Consider the following 26,860-nt stretch of genomic DNA (forward strand, 5'->3'; position numbering starts at 1 on the left):
ACAGAGCACTCTGAAATTTGTTCTATTTGTGAATAATTTCACAAAATAAGCAAATCATAGTAAACTGAATGCATGGCTGTAACTACGTAGCCTAGAAAGTTCACAAGATGTTTTTGTGATTTATGAAGTCTGCGTTATACTTGAAACCACATTTATTTAATAGATAGGCTGGCACTTCACAGGATAATTCAATCTGCTTCAAATCTATCCAAAGCCTTTGGGAAACATAAGGGATGCTCTGAATATAAATGCAATTCCACTTTTCACCTTTTTGCACTACTGTCTCTTAGCATAAATGTGAAAAGTATTACACTCACCCGAAAGATCTCCCTTTGTAAAAAATGCTGCTGCAGATGAAAGAACTCCAGCTTGTGCTAACCCAAATACAGGAACTATTTTATATAGCAAATCAATTAAATGTTGCAATTTACTTTTCTGGATATGTCCTGAGGTTATATGAATTAAAATGAACAATGCCTCAAAATTTCTTCCTCAGAAAGACCAAAATCAAAGTGTCTATATTTTATACCATTAGGTGACAAAACCTGCAGATGGCAATTCTCCAAATAAATAGTTTTATTTTCTATACAGAATAACGGAATATGTTACTAGAAAGGGGAAAATAAATGTCAGAACAAGCTATTTTCAGAGAAGTAGTGTGAAAAAAAAACTTCTTATTAATTTACTGTACATCTCAAAAGATAGAAATAATTAGGATTTCCAGATTATTAATGATGTGACCTTAGCTAGAATCAACAATACTTATTTCACTTACCATGTTGAATGTCCCTCATATCTAAATGAAGGCTAGACATCAATATTCCAACAGCTTGAGACCTTTTGTTACTTAACAACTTGACAACCTGCCAAAAGAAACCCAACTATTAGTATTAATCTGCAGGAAAATGTATAAGATATTTTGCATTATTAATGACAAATTCAAGAAATAGTACCTTGTAGTCTATACACACATAAAAATAAATATTTTTTTTATTTTTAAGTTTGCTTCTGCTGCATAAATTCATCACAAGTGTAACTATGTCACCTAGTTGAATATTAATCCTAAAAGAGTCACTATAAAAGTTCCCCTAGACTTCCTCCGCCATCAGATGTACACTTTCAACTTCACACTGATGTTACTAAGTGTATGAAACAGGCTGTCATATAAAAAAAATTCCAACTGTGTCTATCTTGGAATTGCTTTAGTTTCCGAAACCACACAATGATTTCCATCTTTGATGTAAGCTAAAACTGTGAGAATTTGTATTTTATTTGAGTCTTTGACGTAGTAGAGGCCAATATGAATTTTATTTAAAAAGCAAAATAACCATGTACATATTGGGGTTTTCTTTAATCACTTTTAGGGTATATAAAAGGTCTCAAAGCTTTTTTTTTTTATTATTTGTTTTTAAAAGAAACAAAAGAATAAAATGAAGCCATCACAATGTCTTGCTTCAGGGGGTTAAAATTAGTCACTAAAATACACTTTGTACATAGTTGCTTTGCAAGCATAAAAGCAAGAAGTAATCCACAGACTTTCTTCCAGAGGGTTCTAAGCTGTCTGAATTCAACTTACTGTAAATTTTATGCCATCTGTATGAGAAGCAAGTAATGCCAGGGAAGGACACTTATCTGTAAAATGTTGTGATTCTAGTCAAAGTACTTATCAGTGCAGGACTACAGACATTATGTAGATGGAAGAGGTTAATATTTAAACTATTCAGTTTGCTGAGTTTTACACTGTACTAAACACACTGAAGACCACCTTTGCAAATCTCTTGGAGGAAAGAATAAAAGCCAGATAATTACAACTGTAAGTTCAAGTTCATTTTACATTGCAGTTAAAAAAATCATCTGTATGCTTCCCAAGTTATACAGTTCCTACCTCAGGACCAAAGTGCTGTATCATCTACAGTCTCACTGGCACAATTATTTAGAAATTAATTAGTAGAAATGAGATTAGAAAAGTAGAATTAATTTAGCTAGAATAAAGAATGCGTGATCCAATTCACATTTTATAAAAAAAACAAAACAAAACATAAAAGTACCCACAAGATGTTTGCCCTGTGGCCAGCTTTGATTTGTTTAAGTGTTCAGACACAGGTTTGTGTATTGATGTTTGAGCAGTAGCTGAAAAGAAGTGAAAGTCTGACCCAGACCTCTGCCACTGTGACTACTTAGGAGAGGGAACGAGAAACTCACGGTGCTCGCAGTATAGGCTTTTCTGAGGATATGGTTGGCTGGCCAATTGTTTTATTACTTCTTTTCTTCCCCCTTAAACCTTCATAACCATCATTTATGACATGTTTCATCCTCCTTTCCTCATAGATGCCTAACTAGTTGCAATGAAGTGAAAACACAACATTCTGCTTATGAACTGAAAATTTGAACATTAGAAACCAAGTATTTCATAGCTATCACTCACATGGTTAAGGACCTAAATTCAAGGCATAACTATTGACTTCATCTGTCAGAAGTTAGCAAGAAATTCTTATGCAATTGTCTAACCCATGTAATATATTATTAGGAATTTAAAACTGAAGTCAAATGGACTGGAATTTGATGTGATAGCTTTTCTGAATTCAAAAGGGAAAACTAACATATTTCAGAAAAAACAGAATATCCCACACTATCCTTCTAATATGCTATAATAACTCTAAAAGTTTTTTTTAAATGGAGCATAAATCTCATTTAAACCTTGAACTGAGATACAGCTGGGACAAATAACATGAGATTTTCTTGTGGTAAAAAGAAGCTATTATCTATCTATTTCTTTGCAGCTAAAAAAGGTTTACAAAATAAAATAGATCTTGGGTAGCAAGGTGCAGATCGACTCTTTCTCACAACTATGCTGCAATGTAAATCTCTAATAATAACCAAACAAGTATCTTGCATTCTAAGAGAAAAACAAAATGGATACAAAATTTCAAAAAGAACAGAAATTCATCAACTTGTGTTGCTACCAAGGCTTATTTCCAGAAAAGACAGAGCAATGTGAAGAAACAATGTGGTGCATTATATAAAAATTCAAAAAATTCTTAAAGCTGACAAGAAGGAATTTAGTATGGAAGATGCTGGGGAAACGACTGATTCCAGCTCCCATCATTATTGCTTTTGCTCAAGTCTGAAACATCTCATAATAATATAATAATTTAAGCTTGTTGCTGTCATCGGCATATAGAGGGAGTCCTTTGTTGCCTGTATTTTGAACGAGAAAACTTGCCCAAAGCTAACAAAAATTGTGAATTAAGAAATGAATGCAAACCTGTTCCAAGAATTCTATAAGGAAATAACAGTCACACAAAGTGGCAAGAGCTCATCTGGACTAAATATGTATGCTTCTTGTCACTCATATTCTTCAAATATGAAGTAGAAATGGCATTGGTGCAGGCTGATATGTTGGCCAGGAGTAAAACAAAACAAAAGAAGAAAACTGAGAGTAAAAGATCTTGGTTTAATGGTCTTCCCCAAAACAATGTTCCAACTGTATTCAGGTGTACCCAGGGAAGGGTTCACAACTTGACATTTCCAAAGGAAGCCAAACCACGCTGTTCTTTCTTGGAGGCTCAAAGAGCAAGGATGGTGTGGAGCCTGTTGCTAGTGATCTCCCACTTCTAATGGTGTCAGTACCCATTTACTACTATATTGGCTTCAAATTGTGAAATCGCTCTTTCTACCACCTATCAGCAATCTAAAAGTTCAAAGATCTACTGAGTTTAGGTCTACAAACACAGCAAGGGGACGAACACTAGAGAAAAAAGAACCAAATATATTAACTACATTGCTATGATGCAGGCTAGAACACAATTTCTTAGGAGGCATAGTTCCCATCAATGCGATAGGACCAGATTTAATGGCCTAGTAAATCCCTTCAAGTCCTGTGCTCTAAAAGAAATCTGACTTAAAAGCAGGAAAAATAAGTTGTTGGTTTTTTTCTGAAAGTAAGCTGATGGACAGGAGAATAACTATTTACTGAGTGCCACATTTTGCCAATGATTGAGGGGGGGTAGGGGGTGTGAGGGGAGGGTGCAGGGAAAACAGTCTTCAATAAAGAATAGGTTGTCTTTGGTGCCAAAGTTCTGAACCATGATATCGAAAGAGTGCCAAAGAGCATGGCTGTCAGGTGAATAGGTGCAGAACAACAACAGATAAAGCACTTTTATGTACTAGCTACCAGTTTTTTCTGGCTTTATTTAAAATGTAAGTTTTCTGTCAACTTTTATACTAATCTCTATTATGCATTTCATACCCATTTCAGTCAATTGCATGAATACTATAGTTTCCTCCAACAGAATAGCTGTAACAATACAATACAGCACTAATTCAGAAAGCATGAATATTAGCATAAAAGCCTAAAGCAATTCCCACTTTTAAAAATAAAACAATACAATAAATCAGCTGCATAGTCTGGGCCTACAGGCTACAGACGAGTGACGCCATTTAAAGGCGGAACAACAAAAGCTTGATAAATCCAATCTCTACAAGGTCTAAAGCCTCAGACACAATACACAGCTCCTTTTTAGTCTGGATTCTGGAACTCTGCTTCAAACTTTTTTTTTTTTTTTTATTAAATAAAAAGGAAGCTAGAGATATTATCTGCAGCCTGAAGTCTAGGACAAACTTTCTAATTGTTGAGTGGTCCTCGTTGTTAAGCAGTAAACAAACTACATGCCAAATTTGTTCCTGACTGTTTAACACAAGCAAAAACAAAGAGCTATTTAGTGAAAGGTAATGTGAGACACATGTCTGATGAGCATCCTGAAGCAAAAATAGGAAGATTCCCTTTCCCCAGAATAATATGTAGTTAATGCATAGAATTTTGCAATGATTCTTGCTTTCTGGTTCTGGTTTGACCACCAGCACTAAGGGAAATTATTGCAAGGATTTCACTGGTTAAGAAAAACTACTGTACGTTAGGAAAAGGGCACATGCAAGAAACTCCACTGTACAAGGGCCTATAGCTTCTAACCATCACAGAGGATGCAGAAACCCCAAAGTTCCAAGCAAGATGTTAAGAGACCGAATCAGGGCAGTAAAGCAGTCACCTTCTTGCTGGGCATTGTGACAACAGATCTTTTCTGTGAATTCAAATGTATTCCAAACATAAAGCTGTCAATCACAGAACTGGACCCATATCATATCTTTCACATGTATATTCAGATACAACAGAATAATATTATGCTTTTATGAGGAAGGAGGGGTGGGAGGGGTGGGGTGGGGATGGTGTCTGGTTTGTTCTGGGTTTTTTTTAAAGGTAAATCCAGAAGTACCATTACTAGCCCCAAGTCAATTATGAGAATGGAAACAGGGACTACTTCAAGCAGCAAGGTCATTTTGGTACAGTAGGAGATCAAACTTTCCTATATAATACTTACAAAAAGAGACCCAAACCCTCCCAACCAACACCTGGTCCGGGCTGTCCTAAGGGCATATCCATGCTGATGGCACACAGCGAATTAACTGAACTCAACTTTTACCACAGAATATCCATCATGAAGTGTATACTTTGAGCACCTCTTTGTCTCCTACCCTAATGAAACCTGGAATCCTCTCTGCAAACTAACTGGTTACTTTCCATGCTGAGGAGTCTCATAATCTGTAAGGAGACAGCTAAGTTTCAAAATACTCTTTTTACTGTACTCCCAGATGCAAGTTGTTGACATGTTATGCAAATTAAGACAGCCAAGCAACCGTGTCTGCCAGTTCGTGGATGCTGTAAATTTATGCTTGAGGGTAAAGATTAAATGTAATATTTACTTTTCATTCATTTTATCTATTACTCTCCTGTACTTTCATAAATAAAGCTTTTAACGATACATCTAAGAAATGGTTCATGTCCTTTTATGCAGTTTTATCACTAAATAACTTTTGTTTGAAATGAATATCATAAAACTGTTACTGTAGAAGTAATCTTTTACTAAGAGATTGATACCCCAGTTAATATCCCTCACTTATGACATTAAATGAAAAAATACTTAGCTTGCTCTGTTTCAGATACACAGTAGTAAGTTAGATAAGCATCATGTTCCTCAACAGAAGGCTGAAAATAGTAAAATGTCCCTTAACAATATTCTAATGTTAAGGACTCAAGTAGGGGTTGGAGTTAAATAGAAAAGTTTTAAATCTTTTGTTTAGAAATAGATCACAAGGGGTTTAGTTTTCCATACCTAAATCTCCTCTTTAGAGTTTAGCTCATTATTACATACCACAATTATAGTTATTCCTTCTTTCATCAGCTAAAGGACCAGGGTACCTAAAGTTTAGTTTCTATGTTATTAGATCTTATATTTATAACTCAAAATGTCTCTGTGGGTTAGTAATGGAAACGCATGTTCAGATGTTACAGTATAAACTCTTTAAAAGAAAATACACCTCCAAACGCTAAAACTTCCTTAGAAACTCCGGTCTGTGATGCAGACAATGCACTCAGCAGGCGGCTTTTGCAGGTGATCAACCCAACTGCTATGAACAACCTTGTCACAGTGTAGTCAAATTAGGCATGCAATTACACACATGTTTTGCAAACTCGTGCAAAACATACTGCATGCCCAAACACATTTGAAATTAACAGTCTTAATTATTTTATAAAAAGTTAACACATCAAATCAGGTAGAGAGACATGAAAGAAAGGGGTGGTGGGGTGGGGTGTAGGAAAGGTTGAAGAATGCAACACACCCTCCCCCAAACTAAAAAAAAAATAATAAAAAAATATATCCCAAAGAGATGTAAGTACCCACTATGATATCTAGCAGGAGATATCAACAAGAAAAAAATAAACAAAACCCCATGCTGTGAAAGCTTCAGTGTTCCCACTTTTAAAGGGGGACTTATGGTTACAGTCAAAAGTGTGACATTGTTCACTCTACCTACTCCAAATATATATAACAATTTTTTTTTGTTCTTGCTGCTTTTAGAAAATTCACCACTAAGTAACGAAATATAGCCAGAAGTAAAAATCTGTGATATCAGTACTTCTTTACTAATAATAATTTTAAAAAAACCCCTTAATCTCTAAAACCTTGATTTTCATCCTTATCGTAAAAATCTGTTTAATTAAGTCAGCTAGGATCCCATAGTCATACAGACAAGTATATTCACACTTAAGGTGAACAGTGATTTTTTTTTTTAACTAAATCATGGCCACTGTACTAAACTCTTAATTTCAGGGTGCAAGATATTCATTCCATATGCACATTTAATTCTGAAGCAATTTGAATTTTCTTGATGAGATTTAAAAATTATCATACTATAAAGCATTGGTTTTTGTCTCCTTGGCAATATCAATGTGGACAGAAAGATAAGAGAAGAAATGTGCATTGCTATCTTCGTATTATTCTTCTTCCCTTGATGTCACCCAATATTACAATATCCACTGCACTGAGAGTCAGAAGCACTGCGGGGAGATGGAGAAGAAAGTATCTGAAAGGTGTAGAGCTACTGGCTATGGAATGTGAGGTGGACAACCTCCCTGGAAAGACAGCTGTAACTAAGATGCCTCTACTTGACAGTATCAGGTACAGCAAGAATCATACACTGCCCAGGGTGGCAGCTATCTTTCTGCTGAAATTCAAGATATGAGTTGTGCTTTTTAGATATACAGCTTTTAATCTCACAGAACAGCTGCAGCTTGCTCAGTCCAACCCAAAGCCTCTTTTTCTCTTTATTTGAACAAACTTTCAGTAAGATCTTCCCCTGCAGAGGTCTTCCAGATCACAAACACAACAGGGCCACTGTCAGATACTCTACACAGTTCCTCTGGTTAAGAAACGAATATAACCTTTCTTGCCCATACAGAATCTGTAAGCAGAAGCAGCATCTAAAACAGGTCATTACATCAGCAGAACCTTTCAGTGCTGGGAAGGATACACAGACAAAATACAGAAAGCCACAGAGCTTTTACATGACGAGTTCACAAGATTGTCAGACGCGAAGCGCACATCTTCATTTTTAAACTTGCAAATATATGATCCAAAGAAAAACAAGTAGGAAGGAAAAAAGAATGAGAAATGCATGTGGTTAATAGAGGACATCAACCTGGGAAGCCTTTAACAGGTAGAGATATTTGATCTGTAGATGCAGTCAGGTAAAACTGTGCTTGCAACCACGTGAACTTTGTAGATACAGTTATGAAACAAATAATATAACAACAAAACGTGCAATAAGCCATATAAAGAAGAGAATGAGAGGTAGAAACAGAGATCACATTCATACAGCATCTCATAAAAGAAATTATTCTTACAAGCCAAATAAATGAGACATTTAAATTTCATAAATAACTTCATGACATCATTGATTATTTGCTTGTATAAATAACAAGGATGAATCGATCAAGTCCTCTAAAATTCCTGTTTGTGGGGGTAGCAGAACCCCAACTGTATCTCTGGAGAGTACATAAAATGGCAGTGAATGTCTGTGCCATTGACACAGGTAATTAATAGATCAGTAAGTGTGGATACAGAAAGCTTCTTAGGACAGTGCCTCCACTGTTTGCAAAGGCTATAAACCCTCTGTTTCAGAAAATTATTTTTCCCTTTATGTCATTCCTTGTTCATGAATAAACATGAATAATTTCATCTGTTAACTAAATATGGCATTTACCTTATTTACCAATACTTATTTTATATGGCATTTTATTCTAGGGCTACTCAATTACCACAGATTCTTTATATTCAACTTAAAAATTCAAAAAAGCTGAAAACATTAGCTAAACAGCTTTACTGATACATCTTGTTTGCATCTAAGGCTTTTGAAAAAGAATGAAACTTTAGTAACCTATTATTTATTTTCTGGGTTGGAAGGAGGAGATTAAGATTTTAATGTCAATAGAGTAATAGCGGACTTTCCATATGAGAATATCTTCAACATTTTTATTTCATTTACATGATATATTATAAACACATGGTCCACTCTTGAAAAGTTCATTGCAGTTACGTGTATATTATTTTCCAAAAATACGGTTAGAGGTTTATCAGTAAAGCTTCTACGATGACTGTTCAAGAGTTAGGGAAGCAATCTATGCAAGTCAGCTCAGCCCCTTCTTTATATTTATTATGCTGGCAGTGACATCAAGATTTTCTCATTATGTACCATTTGCCCACTGAACCCATCCAGTGCACACTGGCCGATGTTTGCCATGTAAGTACATTTTGAATGTAAGTACATTTGCCATTATTCTTGAGTATGTATGTGACCTCGGAGTCATGAGGCTATCCTTTTTCCTCCTGCTTCAATAATTACATGGTTTTTAAGTGCTGCAACAATGGGCAAAAACATTTTTTACTCAGGTTACAGCCTAATTTCCTACATAATCATTATGAACTGTGCTCATTCCATACAGTCCATGCTAGCTATGGAAAGGGCCCTAAGAAAATTACTATGTAACCAAAATTAGTGTTCTAACTGCATGGCATGGCTGAACAAGACACTCCAAGAGCAAGTTTTTACCCTTTGAGTTAAACACCACAGGTTTGATAAGATCCACTATTTGCCAAAAGGAACATCCAGGTCAAGAATACCCCAGGCTCACAACAAGTTTCTGAGAGAAATTAAACAGAGTAAGAGGTAACACAGAGTCAAACCTATCATACTCTATATTTCCACCTGTCAGATCTCTTCAGTTCTTCAACTCCCTCCCCAGTTAATCATCTTAATCTTCCTTTCCTCTCTCCTCTTGGCCCCTGTTTTCCAACCTGCCAGTACAAGGTTAGGAAAAAATCTTCAGAATTATACCTGAAGTCTCTTGAGCAAAAGGAACTGAGATATAGCCTGTAGAGTGGCAAATTTAAGAAATCCTTTCTACAACTAACAAAACATGTATCTGATACATTTTTTGCATATATCAAGTCTATGAAACTACATGGAAATGAGAAAAAACAGACTTTGTTTTCTTCTTAACACTGGCAAAATGAAGGAGACACCCAATGTGTGTGTGTGGGGGGGAAACCCAACCCATCAAAACTTGCTGCCTAAAGAGCTAAATTTTGGCAAAGTTATAGCAACAGGGACCTATAATGAAAGCCAGACCACGTTAATAGGTAGCAATGGCAGCCCCACCTATAATACAGCCCATAAAGGACTTTCTTTGAAGATTTAGTAGGCATTCGCATTGAGTGAGCCTGCACACATTTACAGCAGCTGAGAATTTGACATATACATTTTAACAGAGCAAAATAAATCACAGCTTTTCCCATAGCACCAAATGAGAGACAGTAAGAATAAAATCACAAATAAATATTAACACTTCATTTTTGCTCTTTCTTTAAAGTTCTTGGATGGATTTTAATACAGCCTTCATTCAGTGCTAGGTGTAATATTGATTTTTTATAATGTTATTTATTTATATTGTATTAGGTTATTTGCAGATGATCATGCCAAGGAAAAAACAATTGGAACCAATACTTAGGTAAGGTGAAATTAGCTCAGTTGTTAACTCAAAAAACCCAAACCAGCACAGATAGTTTACCACTTTAAAAGGGGTCACTGTTATAGAAATAAGTATATCATGCATATGTATATACATACACAAGCAAACATATGCAAACATGCTCTGACATACAGCATAAATACCTCTGTCTGCAGAACAGCAGCCTACTCCAAAATAATGAAACTTTCACCTACTAAAACATGCCCAAACCATCAAATTTTTCTTCAGATTAGCTAGTATTTCCCCCCCGCCGCCCCTCGCTCTGCCACGTGGCCTCCTCTGTAAATGCATTTTTATTTCAGCTTAAAATAAAAACATTTCTTTATTAAAATCAGATATTTATGTAGCGTACCAAATACTTTATGCATTTGAAAGGTATCTGTGCATTTTTTCCTGACTACTATTTCCAGTGTAGCTAGTATTTTACATCCAATCTACCTAAGCAATACATCCATTCAGCACACCCGCACATCAATGCAAGGAGGAAAACCAATTGCCAGACTAGAGCGTTTCTGGAAAGCAGCAGCGTGAGCTTTGTGGATCCTGGTTCTGTTCTGTACAATGCTTCTCCGTAGCTCAACAGGTGACAGAACACATCTGCTTTGCATAACACATCCCTGTAAAAATCACTACAGAAACACCATTTGTAAGATCTTTACAACACCCGTAACTATCATAGAAGCCATGTAAGTCAGTAACCACTTAAACAGCACTTGGTGTTTCCTATAAAAACATACTTGTGGAATTACAGCCATGCTTTCCCCAAATAACTGTTTCTTCTGCTAAACATGGATGGACTTCATTATCGAAGTGTTTACTGCGGTACAAATAAAGAGAATTTCAAAAATGAAGGCCTGCATTCCAAACCACTGAGAGGGCATACGTAGAATATATTTGCAAAGCTGTTCTACTTCAGTTGTCTCGTGTCAATACTAAGAAAAACCTAAACTGGATTTGCAAACACGAACATTTAACTTTGACATCTGCAATAAATGATAGCTCTAATTGCAGTCTAATGAAAGCCCGTAATTATCTGTTTGGTTGATCTTGTTCCCCCAGATACTACAGTTCAACAAATCAGACTTTAGGCAATTTCAATTGTTGATCTTGTTCCCCCAGATACTACAGTTCAACAAATCCATTAGGCAATTTCTCTCTCTTTTGGAAAGCAATACATTTGTTTGATCACCAAAGGAAAAGAAACACACAGGGGATTCTCTTCTGTCAATTTAGGTCGCCCACAGGAATGCTCATTCTAGATGACGGCACCTACTCAGACTGCCTTAAACTTCTGTGTCGAAATGTGTGTCATAAACAACTTGCTCTTTTCAAAGTAGCTAAGAACAATTAGTCATTTCCATTTAATTTTATCTACATTTTCTTTATTTATTGAGAACATATCTAGATTTTTGACATTGCAAGAAAAATAAATACTCAACATTAAAATCCACATGCAATGTTTATTCCTAATCACTGTCTCTCTTTAACCACTGTTTATGTTACAGAATTAAACAGTTGCCATTTTTGCTATTTAGAGATTTGTATCCTCAAACCTCATGAAATGTGAAGGGACTGACAGTTCGTAGGCAAAGCACTAGGTATACACTTGCACTCTTTCCTTCCCCCCGCCCCCCCTTAAAGAGCTACCAGACTACTTTAGCTAAGAATACCCATTAAAAGGGGCTTTTTCTGGAATCAGGGAAGAAAATCAGAGATCTTGCGCTTTGGGTATTTATTGCAGGACAACGTGGCAGGAGCAGCACCATCACTTTTCCTCCCATCCCACATACAGCCTAGTGCAGCACGCAGGTACATGGGGAACAGCCACACAGCGTGGCTGCACTATCCTTCCCTTCTGTCCAGATAAAGCTTTTATCCAGCACCTTGGGATAATTGTCATAACTTCACTACCAATTCTGTTGCCTGCAGCAGGTCACCAGCACAGTAAAGAGCACCTGCACATTTGTATTCCTGACCAAAGTGTGGGGGCAAGTTCTCCCAAACTACAAGGTGGAGAGGTCCTATTCAAACGTAAGATCTATAGCATGGAGATTTTTAAGAGCCCTACTGTATATACAATGTGGAAAAAAGATCTTGTACAGCTTTACCCTGTATGTTAAACGATGATGGAAAGAATAGCCTAGTCTTGAATTAAGTACCAGAATGTAAAGATGAGATAAAACAAGAATTGTAACTGCTGTTAAGCATTCTACATAACATTCTCTCCATAGCCTGAAAGTCTTATTGCAAATTAGTTATAATACCTCCACAATTCAATTTTCACACAGATACCAAGATTACAGCTCTCTAGTAATTTAAACATTCAGATTCTACTCTTTTACCAAGGGCTTAAATTTCTATATTTAAAATATGCTTCTTATTTTTATTTTATTGTACACAGTTCCATTTTAAGAAACCAGACTGATTAATGTTGAATTTTCCCAACTGTGCTTGTCATTTATTGTATGCGTAAACTTCATATTCTACACAACACAAACTTAGAACTGTTATGATTGGTATAACATTAGTACTTATATCATTAAACATAATTTGTCTCTGAAATCATGGTAATTCATATAAAACTCATTATTTAACTTATAAAATTAATCAGAATAATTTATATTCTACTAATTGCACATGTGCAGTCAATTTCAAAGCATCATATAAGCACCTAATTATTTTAGGTTTATTTTTGTTAATTTTAAAGTGGATAAAGTTAATATATTTTTAAGGAAATACTTGAAGAATAATTTATAAAAAGGAGATCTTTAGTCTTTAACACGCACAGTTTTGAACCCCATCCTACATTCTGTTTTTTCATTATATTTCTACATAGAACATATATGTGTATATATATATGGTAACAATTTCACACCAGGCAAAATTTATTTCCGCTGCATGCAAAAATCTGCCTTTTATGTAAAAACCAGCCTAGAAAAGATCTGAAATTAAATGGGTACTCACTTGTTTAGTCTTTGTTTTTGTAATGGTGTCCGAAATGGGTTTCTTCCTCTCTTTAACAGCTGTTTTAGAAAACAGTTCTTCAAACTCATGATAATCTATGGAAGGCTCTTCAATTTTTTCCCACACAAGTGAAGCACTAGAATCTCTAAAGTTAAGCAAAAGACCTATGTAGGGCAACGTCAAACTAAATAAGGTCATAAATGGAGGAATGTAGAAAATAAAATAGTAGCGATTCAAAAGTTGTTGCCTAACTTCTACTAGCAGCATTTTGGTAAGGTATACTGTTGATTCTCCCCCATACTTCTTTGTTTGCTTCTTTGTTCATGCACGAGAATTGTCAGGCTAATTTATATTTACCCACTTTACATACACAGGAATATAAACAGGCTGTATACAGGTTATAAAACATACAGACATGGACAGAAAGAGAAGTAGAAATAGACAGTTATCAGCAGACCACCTGTGTGACAGTGGCAAGCACTTGAAAAGAAAGAAGAAATTCATCATTAAATAACAGTAGAAGAGTTTTACAATCAGTACTCAGAGACATAAAGAAAAGATTAATAAGGAAACTTCTTGTAAGGACCAAGAATGATAATTCACAAACAAACAAAAACCATAAACAACCAAACACAAGTGTATCAAAGTCATATCAAAGGAAGGGCTACCAGAATAGCTTTATGCTACCATGCAAATAAACTGCAGTTTGAATCTGCCTGCTGAGTGTATAAGGTGAAATAAAAGGATTTCTAGGTCACTAGAGAAAGGAAAGAGGATAAAATGCATTCGGCATACATCTATCTAGAGGGAAGACACTACTAAAACTCACAAGCTGCTCCAGAGAGAGACCAATGCTATCTTGAAAGTTGAGGGGAAGCACAAATACAACATTTTAAAAACCATCTCACAGAACACTTGTTAGCATATAGTCGTATCGGCTCTGGTCTGTAACCCCAAAAGCCAGCTGCAAACACTACCCTGTCATATGCTGTCATGTGCAAATAGCATTACTCAGAATTTGTGCGCTTTAAAGAAAATGGGCATCCCATTTAGATATCCAGCTACAAATAAAATCCTGCTTGCACTGAGGTTCTCTGAAAGACCTGCCTAGTAGTAAATACTTTTGCTCGTAACTTACAACACTATCAAGACAGTTGTAAAGTGAAAGCACCACTATCTACACAACTCTACAACTTACCTTTTACTGTGGAGCTGAATTCTTGTCCAGTAAAGAGGCTTCATTGGCCGAGAAGGCTCTATCACATGTTTCCTGCTCCCCTTCTCCTGATTCATCCCCATTGCAAATAAACCAGATGGTAAGGGAGGAGGAAGAAACCCACAGCCCTGTGGGACTGCTGGGTAGGTGCTGCCTTGGGCTGGTGCTGGAAGGGGTGGTGCTTCTCCAGGCAAAGGTGGTGGGGCTGGAGTTGGCATCCCCAACCCAGGCAAAGGAGGAGGTGGTGGAGGGACACCTGCACCAGGCAAAGGTGGTGGAGGAGGTGGAGGGGGGACACCTGCACCAGGCAAGGGTGGTGGAGGAGGTGGAGGGGGGACACCTGCACCAGGCAAGGGTGGTGGAGGAGGTGGAGGGGGGACACCTGCACCAGGCAAGGGTGGTGGAGGAGGTGGAGGGGGGACACCTGCACCAGGCAAAGGCGGTGGAGGGGGAGGTGGGGGAGGGGGAGGGGGGACACCTGCACCAGGCAAAGGTGGTGGAGGGGGGGGCACGATACCCCCTCCTGGCAGAAGCGGTTGAGGTGGTTGCAGTCCTGCTCCAGGCAGAGGTGGTGCTGGAGATGGGGGTGGCATTCCCAGGCCAGGCAAAGGAGGAGGTGGGGGAGGGACACTGGCCCCAGGTAAAGGTGGTGGTGGTGGTGGAGGGGGAGGTGGGATGCCCCAACTGGGCAGAAGGGGTGGGACTCCTGCTTCAGGCAAAGGTGGTGGTAGAGGTGGCAGTGGGGCTCCAGCACATAGGAGAGGAGAGGCTGGAGGCAGCATCGGTGTCTCCCCACTTGGCAGAGGTGGAGCAGGGGGTGGTGGTGGCATCATGATGCCTGGCAAGGAGTGGTCCAGGTGTGGCACTGCTGAGCCAGCAGAAGGAGGGAGTCCTGAGCCAGGCGGGGGTGGTGGAGGTGCTACTCCTGCCATGGCCATGGGAGTGGCAAGGGAAGGGCCCTGTGCTCCAGACAGGGGAGCAGCTGGTTCAGTGGCTGGCAGTGATGGGGGAATGCTACATGTGGGCTCCGGGGGCAAAGAAGGGGGATGTTCACTAGAAGTCACATCTACAGTACTTAGAGGCTGGTGGGAAGCTGGCATTTCAGTCTCTCCTTCAAATGCAAGGGACAAATTAACTTTGGGTCCTGGAAGAGGTGACTGCTGCGTACTCTGCACTGATTGGCTTGCATCCAGTGGCACTGAGATTAGCTTCGGTGACAGAATTAAGGATATTTCAGAACAAAACGTGGGTTGTAGTTCTAGAGCTGGCAATTTCTGAGTTGGCCCTTCACTTTTGCCCCCTTCTAAATGCGGTGGTGGGGGTGGCTGTGGCAGTGCATTGGCTGAAGGCATTGTGTGTGTTAAATAATCCTCCGTTGGTGATGTTTGTACAGATCTTGCTTGTGACACAGTCCTGGGTGCTGTCTCTTCTTCATTCGTTTGAAGAGTCACACTGCTGAGTTCCCTGCAGACTGTGTGCGTGTGCTTATTTTCCTGCTCCCTCCCAGCAGTCTGTACCTCTGCACCAGGGAACTGCTTCTCTAGTTCTGCAATTTTGGTCCTCAGATCCTCAATAGTTTGTTCAAGTTGTTGGATGACACTGGCACGCTCCTCAGATTTCACCTTCAAATCATCCTTTGAAAGAAAATAAATAATAAGCACGAAGCAGTTAACATTCTTCACTATATAAAAATTTTGAATTTAGATCAAGAGTATTGGTATTCCAGAGGTTGAGAAATAAGCCAGTTATGACAAGCTGTTAAAAAGAGAGGTATCAGTTTAGCTAGCTGCATCTTACAGTGGAAGAACATAGCTTAGGAAAATAACTTGCTTCAGTATGAAACTACCTTCATCAGTACGAGTATGTTTTAGACTGCGATTATATGTGACAAAACCAAATAGCAGCAGCAGCTCCTCCCTCCCTCCACAGATCTGGACCAAGGAAACAACCAACCACTGAACGCAAGTACTGCAAGCGTTTGTGTACACATGGATATGCAGGCATGGCGGTGGGAAGGGCACTGCATTATTTCTGTTAACTGAAAATATATTTAGCGTTTCTTCAAAGGGATTTGAAACATCTTCAAACAGACTCAACATACTACTGACAGCTGGGTTTCAATATACACCTTAATGATACAATACGGATTAGGAATGTGGAATATAACAAATGTTAATTTCGCGAAAACAGTTAATCTCCAAACAGAGTAATTATGCCTTTCTCCATCCAGCATGCTCGGGAAGGAAAAGACGACAAAACTAAGGGAGAATGTTCCTCCCACCCAGAATTTGTAGCTCCTCTGCCAAGGGACAGACTGTGAGCAACATTCAAAAAGCTTCCTGTCTGGGATGGTTACTCCGCATTTGACAGTTTCCACATTATTTAGATCTTTCTCTGAAGCATCTGATCCTGCTGTAGACTGAGTAGAAGAATCGTTAACTTTAAATGGCACAGTAATTCCTACATTTTAAAATAAATGCCAGTAACAAACTGTACTAAATTTAATGGATGTGTGCTTTTATCAAAAAGTACTAAAAGAAGCAACCTAGTCCAGAAATAGCCATTTGTGCTTATTCAGGAAAGTTAAACAGAGATAGAACAGACATGACTTGACAACACAAAATATTTTAATAAAGAACTTATTACTTTCTAGCTTCATGCATTTATTTTTAGTACTCTTTTTTTTCCTCTTTAAATTTGGAGTATTGGTCAGCACTTCAAGCATTTAATTAAAATTAAGTTTGTCATCCAACAGGTTTCTCAAGTGCTTACAGCAAAACAGTTATTTAGTGCCTTTTTGTTCCCTTTTATAAGATCATAAGTTTCATGGATGAGGCTGTAGGCTTACTTCATAGGAAATCTTTCAAACATTCAGATTTTATAGGTCTTGTAAAGAAGCCTACAAATAAACATACAATACCTGATATACTAATTGCCTTGATTTGTTTCAGGAAGGTGATGTTTTAAATCTCATCCTTTGACACATGAAACATTTAAAAGTCATTTTTCTTTCTGGAAAATGAAGTTGTAACTTCCAGCTGGGGACTACTAATAGAATATATGTTCATTAATACATAAAAAATTGTTTCTGCACAGAATCGATTTTCAAACATAAAATTTCAGGTTTGTGTTTATCTTAGAGTTTCCCAGCTGTCCCAAAGCAATCCCAGAAATAAAACAGTAACTATTACATTTAAACCAAATAGCTTGATTTTGAAGCACCTTTATAAAAAACTTACAATCCTCTACACTGTTTGAAATTTCTAGAATAGTGGTTTGAACCAGAAGTTATGGATAAAACTAGGTCTCCTTACCAAATTTAAAAACAAATGTGAAACAGAGAAAGGAACAAAGAAAAAGTTCTTCAATGAATAAAGAAGGAATGAACATAGCAGACATATTAACAGTGTTATAACAAGGAAAAAAGGAGGAAAAGGACATTTCCATTAAACTACTCATGGTGCTTCAATATACTATTTCCTTTAATAACCCAATACTTTGTACTAGCAACAGTTTTGCTGAAGAACTTCATTATAAAGAAGAAGGAGACAATTCTTTATTTCCTCTGCCCTTATCCCCCTACCAGTCACCTGCAAATACAATAAGGCCTGTCAATTCTTCAAAAGGCAACATTATCAAAGGAAATGTGTTCTGAGGATTAATAAAGGCCACACACCAGTTTCCAGTTATTTGAGAACAAATCCAGTTTCCCCAGACTGTAACTCTCCTAAGCTCCCATTTTACACTGTAAGAACACTCCACTAAGGGTTTTATGACAGATACAGCTTCCCCATTCTATCTGATTTGGAAAATTCATTGACAAACTGAAGTCAACAGGATTAGACACAATATTAAATGGTTCTGAAGAGATTTGCCTTAATGATGGCTGATCTCAGAACAGTTCATTGTTTTAAAAAACTCATTTACTCAGGAGATTGGATTAAACTTTTCCCACGAAAAAGATGCAATCCTCGAATCCTGAAATTCTACCTGAAGTACAAACACAGGGAAAAAAAAAAAAAGAATTCACTGTTTTACAAGAGCATTTACCCTGCAGACCATAACATTTCTTTCAAAAGAAGTATTTTTTAGAGTTTTAAAAAAATGGGCAATCAAGTGAGATGATTGAGCAATTCAGACAAGAAACAAAAACGTATTGATGAATTAAAGGGAATTTTTACCCCATGCCCTAAGAAACATTTTTTTTTTTTTGCTGTCCTTGACAATCAATCAACAACATATCCAGGTTTTCACAGAAACAGCATATTACGAACAAACAAGACTTGGTGTGAATGAAGAGGTATTTATCCAGTGGAAATTACATACTTTAAATTTACTTGGTTAAAAAAAAAACAAAACAATCAACATGCCAAAACAAAGCCCTCAAATATTTACATGTTTCAGTAATTATTTTCGATAAATAGAGGTATTTTTAGTTTTGACTTTTATGATGCCCTCAAGCTAGTTTAATTAGATTTCTGCCTTTCCCCTAACAAGAAGTTTAAAGTTTTCCTCTAGATCAGAAAGGACTGCATCAACCAAACATGAGCCACAGTATGTTTCTACTATCCTCAACAAGGAAGGAAATCTAAAATATATATGACCAATCAGAAATGAAAATTGGGCAGTTTTCTCAGAAGAATAAGCAAAGGAAGACTTATTTTTTCATGCACGTAAAAGATGCTCTAAAGCTGTTGACAAGAACCAGAAGACCCAGGTAAAAAACCCACATATAATGAAAAGAAGTTTCATTTCTACTCCAGAGGACAATTCCACAGCAGAAACCTACAGGGTTTAAAAGAGATATGAGGGAACTCTGTCTTGCCTAGAGTTCTTACCCAGGACCCAGGTACTGTGGAACAGTCTTCTTTCTGTAAAGAAAGAAAGAAAGGTGGAAGCTTCAGCCTTGCTTTATCCAGGTGACTTGAGTGTTTCTCAAACAGGTTGTACATGTTCCATGCGCAATTAGTTGGATGCTCAGCCTGGGACTGCTGGCCTGACTGTGCTTGTGTTGCACCGATAGGCTTGTGTGTGTACAGTAGCCACCTGATCAGGGAATACTGGCTTTACTGGGTATAGGTTGTGCACTTGGACCTGCATGTGTACCAAAAGCCTGTACATTACATCCAGTTCATTCCAATCTTGTCATGTTTTCCACATGTGCACATCAGATGTCCAGCACAAAGCTGATCTGTATAGATAGAACATGCCCAGGATCTTTAAGCATGTAAAAGCTCAGACTGCAGCTGCCTTCACTACGGAGTCTGACATCCTAGCTTCTCAGATGAGTGAATGAAACATACAGATCCTTCTATAACTAAATTTCCAGGCAGAAAAAAACCACACACAAGTGAAAATTAGCCCTCATCTCTATGTGTGTCTCTACGTCTATATCGTATATTTCTCTATGTCCAATGATTTCAACTTGCATTCACTGATACACTTTATGAACAGCCAAAATGTGTCTTTTTCTTCTGAAACTAGAATGGCAGCTCTTAAAAGTAATTCTGGACTATTTGAAAAATAATGACATATTGTTTAGTTTTAGAAGTTACTAACTATACTATTACAAGACCACAAGTTGCATCAGCAGTTTGATAATTTTCAGTAATTTGTCACTTAGTGTAATGAAATTTCCTCTTTGGATGGAATTAATATTTAGATGATAGGATTATACTTCTTGGTTGTTTTTTTTTCCAAAACCTTTACCTTTTAGTTTACATCAAAATTCATGAATCAGTCTATGCTGCTACACAACAGCAAGCATGCACAGGGAATAGAAGGTGAAGAGGATTAAGATGGTAAAATAAGACCCCTTCAGGTCTTCCAGCGAGTCAAAACTTGGTGGTACCAGTTACTCAGAAGGATGCTCTTTCCAACTGCTCTGTTAATAAATACCCCTTTCCTAAACAAAGTGAAAAATTTAAACACACACACACTCACCGAATGGCAAAAAGTAGCGCCACAGTAAGAATTTAATTCAGTCAGAGAAATGTGATCTCTATTCATGTTTCTCTCCTTAAAGCTGTCTCATTTTCAAAGCTACTTCTTGCAACTGCAGGGCAATGTTAAGAAAAGTAGACAGAACATTCTAACAGGCATTTTTAGTGCTACAGCAATTGTCAAATGAGAAGTACCAATGGACACTTGATTTACATTCAAACAAAATAGCATCTGTCTAATGAATTTTCACATTTCACTTAATCCTCAAAGCCCATTGCAGCATCTTAGTTTGACACCAGTAGAAGTTGAGTCAAAAGCTGGCAAACTTGCCCATAGCATCAGGGACAGCTGCTGAAGAAGAATTAGTATTAGATACTAATTTCTTCCTCAGAGGAGGAGATTAAATTTTTTTGTGAACCTTTTAGTATACTAAGGTGCACACATGGGGACAAAGGATATACATGTTCACAATAGTCCATGTTTCTTCCTACAACCACAAAGAAACACGATGCACAGCTCCCCAAGATAGCATTGAACAAACAGGCCCTGAGATAGAAATGGTGTAGTGCACTGTGCTGTCAAAAGTGATAAACTGTCTGGTGAACGTGAGCTAACCTCCCACTCGGTGATGCATTGCAACACATGGATTACACCAGCACTGTGCTGGCATTGGGACTATTCTTAAACTAAAGGGCTAGGACATGCCTAATCAACAAAGAGGTTTTCTCATAACCTATCATGGGTAACAAAAAAAAACCCAACCAAAACCAAAATACAAACAAACAAAACCACAAAGCATTACATGCAGAAATAGGCAATTGTTGCAGTTCAAATGAGCAAAGATAGGATCAGCAGGGAGCACAGACCTTTGAAGAAAGATGCATGCATTATCAATACCAACTTGTACAAGCTGGAAATCACAATAAAACAGTTTTTCAGATTCTGTTTCTTGAAGCTTCTCTTTCTAAGAGTTTGAATTCCTTATCCCTGGGCCAAGTGCATTTTAAAGGATAAGATCCCAGTTTTTACAGTTCTCAGTAAATAGTAAAAAACAGAAGAATCAAAACCCAACTTGAGATACATCAAAGACAGAAAGAGTATTCTCACTGTAAGCTGTAAGAGTCGTAACTAAGCTGAAATATAACCTTAGGTTACCCCCAAGTTCTGCTACAATAGGAATTCCAAAATAATTTTTGTAGACTACAGACTAGACAAGATAAAATAAAATCTCACAGAACCACTGACCACCCTAGGAGCTACGCAGCAGTCAAGTATAATTACCGTCGTCTTACATAATATTACTTTTAGCCTGTTTTACAGGCTAATTACAAATAGCCTTTTTCAGTCTGATTGCCCAGAAAGTTTTAGGCCTGCTTTACTTTAAAAGTACCAAAGAAATCAACTAAAATCCAACACCCCTGGCCTCAAATCTTGAGGGTTTCTTTCCTAGCATACATGAAATATCATTATTAGAAAAGCATGAAACTATACAGCAGTAAACAAGAAATATTTCAAATAAGGCTTACCCCTCCACATAGCTTCATTTAGCCCAGAAACAGGTTTAACTGTTCTGTCACTCAGCCAGTGTAAAACAAGTATGTAAATGAGTCTGAGCATAAAAAACCTGGGAAATAAAAAAAAACAAACCCACAAACAAAACAAAAAAAAACCCCCACAACCTTGAACTTGGTTAATTTTCATATAACCTTTTGCCTATTTCTGCTGTCTTTTTAGGTGTTCTACTGTCGATCACATAGAGACTGCTGGAGTAGAATTAGCTCCGCTTGGGTCTTTCAGCAGATGAAGAGATAACTAAAACCTAGGCCCCTACACCAGTAATCCAATAGGTACCTTAAGAGTCACAGATTTCCTTAAAAGTTGGGATAGAAACTGTTTTGGATTTATTTTCTGCTCAATATTTAGACTTTATTGAAATGACTGTCATGTGATGAATCACTTCCTTTCTTCTATTGCTTGCGTTTGTCCTAAAGTATTATGACTCGAAAAGGTCTGGGTGATTTTCCTGTGAACCCAGGCCAAGGCAACCATCCATGTCAGTCTGTTAAAACACAAAATACAACCTGGCATACCTTGAACATTAGTACACCGCCATACTAGAGAAAGGAGTTGAACTGTTTCACACCAGACATTTTTGTGATTTTCAGTTCAACTGGAGATTGACTGGCAGCCTGGGAAGTAGTCACTGTGTAAACTACCTCATCTATCATTAGTTGTGTGTTCCTTACAGGGAGAAACTGTACTAGTTTTCATGCTAGAAATAACAGTTGCCAAACTATTGCCCAAAATGTGAACATTAATAATCTAAATTTGAATGATTAAGAACACCTTTAACGTCCAGTACAAGGAATCAAGAAAGCTATGATTTTCCAGGTGAACTTTGCCACATTCTGATAAGCAATTGTCCCGAGTATGATATTTCTACACATTTGCCCTTTTTATCCAAGAGTTCAGCCAGACCGCAAAATGGGAGGTTCACATGTTGCTTTTGTTTCAGGCTTCCAGCAGGGAATAAGCAGCAAAAAATATCCGCAGTAAGAATAAATCTTTGTAGAAAGGGATGAATAGTCTTCACTACCCTGAAATACGAGCCCGCTCCTCATGACAGAAAAAGTTTGGGGAAAGGAATCAGACCCTTCACAACTGTATCCACAAATATGCTGAAGGCAGGAGGCTGGAGGTCAGTCAGCTTCCCTAACTCTTTGAAAGTGTGAAGGCTATATTAAAAAGCAAAGCTGTGCCATTTTGGGTGAAAAAGCATTAAATAAAATCAATCACAAACAAATCATCAAGTATGAGCTTTATATTTTAAGAAGCTAAGTAAAAACATTTTAGTATCAAGGACATTAGAAAAACATATTTTTTCTCTTCAGGAAAAGTAGAATATTGAAAACAAAGAAAGTAATTAAACGTTCAAGAATATAAAGCCAATTTTAATCAATAGTTTTGAACTTATTATTTAAAGAACAAATAAAAAGAAAAATATGTATTAAAAGTACAGAAAAGAAAAAAATTGATCTTACTGTTTTAACTTATACCAACCTAAAATGCACAGCCTAATGATAACTATCTTTTGATCTGACTATAAGTAGAAGTTATACCAGTTAGTCTGTTTTGTATCCAAAGAGTAGAAATTCTTCCCAACTTAAAAGTAAAGCTGTCATTTAGATATAGCAATATACCATGGTTACGGTCGGTTTTTCTTTCAATTTTTTTTTAAATAATTTTAAATATTTCTAAATTCTAGAAATATGCATTTTTACTAAGAAAAGCATTTCATATCTCTATTCTGTGCATAGGGTCCTGTGGATATTCTCAGGATCGACACCACTGTAAGGTAACACTTGATCTTTAATGCTGAGAGAAACAGGTTATCCTAATGCTGAGAACATGGCTCACTTTTGAGTGGATGGCGTGTCTCAGATAGTTAAGCCAACTTGGCAAATGAGATCAGTCTGTCCTGCTAGGAACGTCACAAGAAATAATTTTCTTTCAATGACCAGATATTTTTTGGAGACACATTTTATGGAACATGCATCTGTGTGTGTATGTACACATATGCACATACATGCATGCGAACTTATACACACACACTTTGTCTTGTTGCTTTCTTGTACTTAATAAGATTTCTTCATCTGTTCTCTTCAATTTCTGTGGAGTTCTTTTAAGAAAACTTTGGAAGGTTGGTAAATACTACACTACCTAAAATATTCTGTGTAATCCAAAAACAGTATCGTACCACTGAATATAAAAAAAACTCTTTCTTTTCACTTCTCTCCAAAAGGTAAGAGGAATTTCATACGTAACTAACCAAACTTTCAACTTTCAATTAAAACCAAAATTTGTGAGAAGAGGACTTTCAGGATTTTCATCTGAAATAGGATTTTCATTTTTTAAAATTAATTAAAGAAAATAAATTGTATTTTAACAATTAATATGTACAGCTCTACTAAACATTTTACTTTGACCAGGAATGCATAAGAGTGAACACTAACTAAATGTAGCTATTTTCATGAGTAAAAAGAGCGAAGAGTAAAGGAGAAAAATAGAAAACAACTTAAAACTGTATTTTGAACAAGTGTATACCTATCACACATTTCTATTCACTGCTCCCACAGAGAAGTAACAGTGCTTTGCTAGAATTTTACGAGAAGTTTGTTCTAAAAGGCAAGAGAAGAAACATAATAGTACTCAGAATCACACTCACGCAGACAGAAAAGAGGTAATTCTTCGTCTCCAAACCCTATCCCATACAATGGGAACTCTCATCTCTTGAGAAAGAAGGAGAAAATGTCTCACATTATATCCAAGGATTTTAAGTACCACCAAGTAATTTTGGTTAAAATAAGTGAGTTTGCCAGTTTTACTCTCTTTTCTCCTTGTTTTCCCCTCAATGACAGAAGAAAGGGGATGTTTATAAAACCTCTTTACCTTCCATTGACTAGAATATGCAGGCACACTGTTTAGACATTATTGTTGCCTGAACCCTAAGGTTGGTGCTAGTTTTCAAAGAAGTTGTATTTAAAATGACAAAAAAGTCTGTCTGGTTTGTCTAAGTATAAAGAGCAGTCAAAATGGAAAATGTGGAATGCCCATTCTGATTACAAGACACAAAATTTACATTATGCCCTGTCATATTCTCATAGGAGTCTGTGGTATAGAAGTGAAACTAGATGAATCACTCGAACTTGACCAGCAGTTTCTGAAGAATTGTAATCAATGCCTAAAAGTACACAGTATTTGAACACACAGGAAATATATGTGCTTTTAGAGCACACATTTTCATCTCCTTAAGCTGTTATCAAAACAACACATCATAAATGTAGTGAGACTTAGCACTTTACCACTGACTAGACAAAGCAGGAAGCACATATTAGCACTGCCACATACCCCTCCTCAGAGATGAGCAAAGAGTCCCGAGAAAATCAACTAAACATCTAAGCTAGACTTGCTTGGAGGAGGATGGTGGTAGGGAAAGGATTAAACAGCATAACTTCCTAATGTGTATTCATCCATGAATTATTCTATGATTTTTATATTATTTCAGAGCTATCGTGTCACTTACCAAACCGGAAAAACAGAATAAAGAGCCTTTCAAATTGAAATGAACATATAAGTAAAACTTCATCTTGACATTAAGAACAAGAATACAAATCAGAACAAAGCAAATTTTAGCCTCACCATGGCCAGGGAGGAAGAGTGAAAAAATGTGCTATTGCCAGTCCACTGAAAATTATACCAATGTATTGTTCCTTTTAAAGAAGCAAGCACTGCCTTCAAGCAAAACAATGGAAGTCAATCCAAGTATTGTGAAGTCTGGATATAATACAGAATACTAACATTTGTTCTGAGAATTAACTGCTTTTATTTTTCTGCCTCACAGGCTTGACATACTATACTCCTTTATTTATTTTTATTTAAATATGGAGCCTGGGATTTATATTCTATGTATGTCAATTACTTGCTTAAAATGATGTTCAATGCACTTTTATCCTCCCTTTTTAAAAATTTTTCCCTCATCAGAACTAAACGGAAAAGATCCAGGATTATGGCTGAAGAAATGAGTTTCATATCCAACAGAAAACTGACCTCTTCATTTAAACGATGGTAATTCAGGAGTAAACCACTTAAATTATCACTACAAAGACATTCATCCAGAAGTCTTGTAGACCAGATAAAATGTGTTTCCTTCACTGGTTTAAAAAAAAAAAAAAAACACAACAAAAAACAAACAAACAAACCAAAAAAAACTAAACTTAACAGTGATGGAACAGAAGTTTCTAAACATTTGATCTTTCAAGATGACTGTTAGTATTTTTAGGACATGGCTTTATTACCTTTGAGAGACCAAGAGACGCTGTGATTACTATACCTTGGTGAGATTAAACACAGTAAGTGTGCATACCTTTTTACAGGCTAACTTATTAACCACCAGAAAGCTACCATTTTCTGACTAAAAATAAATAAAATAAAAGACAAAAAAAATAATATTCTCACTCACTGTAGGGTATCTGCAGGACCTCCTGAAAATGACTTGTAAGTGCCTTGCACAGCCCATTCAAAAATACTTAGCTGCCATCTAGTGGCTGAGTAGGCCGACTTCTTTATGGTGTCTTCCAGGCTCTAATTAATCACTTCTTCCTTCATTTCTAATTTTTCAGCTTGTGTTCTCATCCTTCGTTCAGAGCCTAAGAAATGCTTTCTTAGAAGGAGTTTCAGCAAGAGTATCCGAGGACAGTGTTTGAATCACAAAGTTCAGCTAGTAGTCATATAGGGAGAAGAACTAATCTCTCTTT

General features: G+C 37.0%; 1 protein-coding gene across 1 annotated transcript in view; it reads right to left on the reverse strand.

Moving 5' to 3' along the window:
* FMN2 (formin 2) overlaps positions 1–26,860 on the reverse strand; it is a 166,753-nt gene that overhangs the window by 93,011 nt on the left and 46,882 nt on the right. Inside the window, exons 7-10 of the mRNA XM_037392766.1 lie at positions 19,442–19,474; positions 14,586–16,237; positions 13,388–13,532; positions 776–863 (exon numbers count right to left, since the gene is read on the reverse strand). Of these exons, the coding sequence (XP_037248663.1) occupies positions 776–863; positions 13,388–13,532; positions 14,586–16,237; positions 19,442–19,474 (1,918 nt within the window). The remainder of the gene's footprint in view (positions 1–775; positions 864–13,387; positions 13,533–14,585; positions 16,238–19,441; positions 19,475–26,860) is intronic.

The sequence above is a fragment of the Falco rusticolus genome, chromosome 6, assembly GCF_015220075.1.
Source record: "Falco rusticolus isolate bFalRus1 chromosome 6, bFalRus1.pri, whole genome shotgun sequence".
NCBI lineage: Eukaryota > Metazoa > Chordata > Aves > Falconiformes > Falconidae > Falco > Falco rusticolus.